Source organism: Priapulus caudatus, unplaced genomic scaffold (assembly GCF_000485595.1).
Source record: "Priapulus caudatus unplaced genomic scaffold, Priapulus_caudatus-5.0.1 Scaffold1959, whole genome shotgun sequence".
In the NCBI taxonomy this organism is placed as follows: Eukaryota; Metazoa; Priapulida; class Priapulimorpha; order Priapulimorphida; family Priapulidae; genus Priapulus; species Priapulus caudatus.
The window spans coordinates 41,510-45,585 of record NW_014579020.1 but is presented as its reverse complement, the minus strand read 5'-3'; the positions used below and the strand labels follow the sequence as shown (position 1 = coordinate 45,585).

Here is a 4,076-nt window from a genome sequence, read left to right as displayed (position 1 = left end):
TGATGATGATGATGATGATGGGTAGCATGCCTCTCGTCGCACGACCTTTGCTTTATGCACAACTTGCACGATCGCGCGTTTTCGTAGCGGGGGGGGGGGGGAGGGTGCAGGGTGGGTGCAGGTGCGGGGGAGGTGCGGGGAGGGTGTAGGTGCAGGTACGGGGGGGGCAGGAGAGGGTGCGGGGAGGGGGNGGCAACCGCCGCTCCGCAGCTCGTACTGTGAAGCGTCTTGCTGAAGGCACCTATTTTACCGCATGATAAATATTGTCCAAGCATGTCCGCGGCGCCCATACTTATTAAAACATACCATGGCCCGCGCCCGCCGTTGTGTTATTGCGCAGGCAACGCGTCGCCACTCGTACGTTAAGCGTCTGCCTTGAAAGCCGCACCTATTTTACCGCTATAAATATTTCCAACCCATGCCGACTCCAGTACTATACAAACAACATGGCCCGCCCGCGTGTTTGTTAGTCCGCCCCTGCTTGAGGCAACGCGTCGCCGTACCAGACGTGCGTACGTGAAGCGTTCATGCTGAAGGCCGCCCTTATTTACGCGTATAAATATTACACAACATGCCGCTCGCATACTACTAAAACAAAACATGGCGCCCGTCCTGGCTGTCCTTTCTGTCTTCTCGCGCACCGGGCACAATCGCGTCGGCACGTCGTGAAGGGTGTGCTGCAATAGGGGCGGCTCGGCCTCTGGGGCTGTGCCCGTCTGCGTGGTGGTAACGACGCGCGACATCGCCGCGGTGCGGCCTGCTGTGTGTGCATGTGCGTGTGGCTGTGGTGTTAGATGGATGATTTGCTATGCGCTTCATGGCGGCGGACCTCCCGAGCGAAGCGGTTGCGAGCTCGTGACGTGGCCAGCGCCGACAACACGCCCGTCATGCACGAAGATCTACTCGACGCTGCACGTCGCACTAGTGTGTGTTGTGCGGGAACGTCGCGCGCGTCACAGTTTCAGAACGCCATCGACTGAGTACGAAGTGTGTGAGTACTGGGTGTGTTGTGTGGGTTGGTGTGTGTGTGGGTGATCGTGGTGGTGTTGTGGGTGGGTTGTGTGGTGTGGTTTGTGAGGTGGGCGCCTGCCGCGGAGCGGCGATTCACTGCGTCTGCCTTGTGTGCGCCAGCTAAGTTGGTGAATGCGCAGGCCCACAGGGCGGGGAGGGGCCCACAGGTGGCGCGTAGTGGTGACTGGTGCCCGCACGGCCACAGCGCGGCGGCAGTGGGTGCACGTGAGGGGCGGCCGTGTGGTGAGTTGTGTGCCGCGAGCACATGCGGTTATGTTGGGTGGTGTTTGTGAGGTGGCCACCAGTTGGGTTGGGTGGGTGAGGCGTAGTGGTGAGTGCGCCGGGCACAGGGGGCCGGAGTGCGGCAACCAGGCCGGCACCAGGTGGGCCCGGTACGTGGCTGATCGTGCCCGGGCACAGAGGTAGCTGTGTGTTTGTGGGTGGGGAGGGTGGGGGGGCCACCGGTGTCGGTAGCTGCGTGATGCCGTGCGCATCGCTTACCCTCCAGGCGCGGGGCACAGGGTGCAGAAGTAGAAAGTGCGCAGGCGCGTGCGGGTGGAGGTAGGTGTCGCCAGTGTGCGTGCCGCGTCCGACGCCGCCATGAACGATAGGTGTCGCTAGCGCACAGCTGTTAGCTAGACCTATGACTGTGCAATGTAAGTGATTACTCTGATCTAACACGCTGGCGCGCCCTCTATCTAAACGCGGCGCGCCCATCTGCTCTGCCCGCAGATGAGAACTACAAATCGCGCACAAGCCCACGCAGCATTCGTAAGAAGCCTGTCCTAACTCGTGGCGCCCTTCTATCTTAACTTGTGCCAGGCCCTCTATCTAATGCCGTGGCGCCTCTTGTCTCCACGCCATGCGAGAACTACAACATCGCGCACAAGCCGCGCAGCATTCGTAAGAAGCTGTCTAACTCGTGGCGCCCTCTATCTAACTTGTGCAGCCCTCTATCTAACGCGTGGCGCCCTCTGTCTTCCCGAGCAGCGCAGGAGAACTTCAACATCGCGCACAAGCCGCGCAGCATTCGTAAGAAGCTCGTCTCGCTCACGCTGAAGCGTAAGTCTAAGATCACGGCTGAGGTGACGCGAGGCCTCGAGGACGGCAGTGGAGGCGGCGAGTACAGCAGCGATTACTTGGGCCTCGAGGACCGGCCGACGTCGAACCTGGAGAAGCTACACTTCATCATCGGCAACGGCATCCTGCGGCCGGAGCTGCGGTGAGTGGCGCCACCCGGTGGCGGTGGGGTGAAGCACGGGGAGTGGCGGGGGTGGGAGAGTTGGTGTTTTTTTTTGGGGGGGGGGTAGTTTTTTTCTTGTGTCTGCTTTTTTGTTTTTTCTTTTTTGTTTTCTTCTGATTCTGTTTCTGTTACTTCTTCTTCTTCTCATGCTTCTGTTTCTTTTTCTTCTTCTTCTCCTTTTTATTCTTCTTGTTGTTCCTCCTCCTCTTCTATATTTTGTTATAATAATTCTTGCGTTACTTTTTTGTCTTCCATTGTCTTCACTTACTACAGTATCATGCGCACTATTCATTAAAGTGATTACGTCACTGTAAATAGTAAAACTAAAAATACAAGTAATTCTGTTAACTTTTTATGGTTAAATTGCTGCATTATACTTCCTGTTTTACTATATTGTTCGATGTGAACATACACTCGTGACACATACATAGCCCATATAGCAAGCAAATAATGTCAGCAACATAATATCAAATCGTTCAGGTTTTTAGGATTTTTAACTAGTTGAGAAACAATCTTATCAGGTAAGAATTTGATGATACGTTTAGTCCCGTTAGTTCTTACTTTTAATGTAAACTTTTTTTACAAATTTTACCATAGAAAATTCGTGACGTAGTCAATTTAAGTACATATTTGAGCAATGATCGCGTACATGTGACTGGGACTGGGAGTGAATAAACACAGAATGATGTTTTACTGACTTGAGAGAGAGAGAGAGAGAGGGAGAGAGAGAGAGAGACGGCGACAGTGTCTTCCACGGAGAAGTAGAAAGGAAGCTTGTAGTAGGAACGTAGGGTCGAAGCAGTGATCGCACGTACGGTGGACGTGGTCGAAGGATATTCTTCAGCTGGTTGGTTTGAGAGGCTTTATATGCGTTGTTCTGTTTCGGTGTATTGGTTTTAGCGCAAATAAGATTCGTTAGCTAAACACAACTCCGTGCCTGCACCTGCTAGCTGACTAGGAGCCGGTTTGGGAGCATGGCTCGCCACAGGTTGTTTGGTGTATCGCGCGTGGAAACGCAGAGCGTTGTGAGCGAAGAGAGAGAGAGCGTGAGAGCGCGGCGTGCGAAATAGGTCGCACGATCAACTCTGAGGCTGCGATGGTCGGACGAGCGTTGCATCTCGTGAAATCTCGTGAGATTGCTGTGACACTGTGATCGGATACGCGTTGAATCTCGTGACGTCTCGTGAGATTTCTGCAAGGCTGTAATTGGACGAGCGTTGGATCGCGTTATATCTCGTGAGATTGCTGTGTGAAGCTGTGATTGGATGAGCATTGGATCTCGTGAAATCTCGTGAGATTGCTGTGAAGCTGTGATTGGATGAGCATTGGATCTCGTGAAATCTCGTGAGATTTCTGCAAGGCTGTAATAGGACGAGCGTTGGATCGCGTTATATCTCGTGAGTTTATTATCAAGCTATGAACTCGTGTGTCTGTGTTTCTGCATACCCTGCACGAAATCTCGCAAGGCCCAGCAAATTTAGATCGCGATCGGGCGAGTGTGAGATCTTGCGAGATCTCGTGAGATTAGCCGTGTAGCCAACACGATCGTGAGATCTCGCGAGATCTCGTGAGATTAACCGTGAAGCAGCGCGATCGTGAGATCTCGCGAGATCTCGTGTGATTAGCCGCGAAGCCACCGCCGTCGTGTGATCTCACGAGATCTCGTGTGTTTGCTCCCTTCAGCACATCCGCTTGATGGAGGCAGAGAGACTGAGAGCAGAGGATGAGACGATGCTGCGGAAACAGATGTCTGGAAAGAAGGCGCGCGAAGAGGCCGAGAGGAGACACCAGGTAGGTTCCCCCACGAGGAGGTAGAGAGGAG

General features: G+C 54.0%; 1 protein-coding gene across 1 annotated transcript in view; it reads left to right on the top strand.

The window, feature by feature from the left end:
• The first annotated feature begins 798 nt into the window (after positions 1-798).
• Positions 799-4,076, top strand: part of LOC106817975 (myosin-VIIa-like) — a 24,048-nt gene continuing 20,770 nt past the window's right edge. The window contains exons 1-2 of the mRNA XM_014822679.1: positions 799-989; positions 2,006-2,233. Of these exons, the coding sequence (XP_014678165.1) occupies positions 799-989; positions 2,006-2,233 (419 nt within the window). The remainder of the gene's footprint in view (positions 990-2,005; positions 2,234-4,076) is intronic.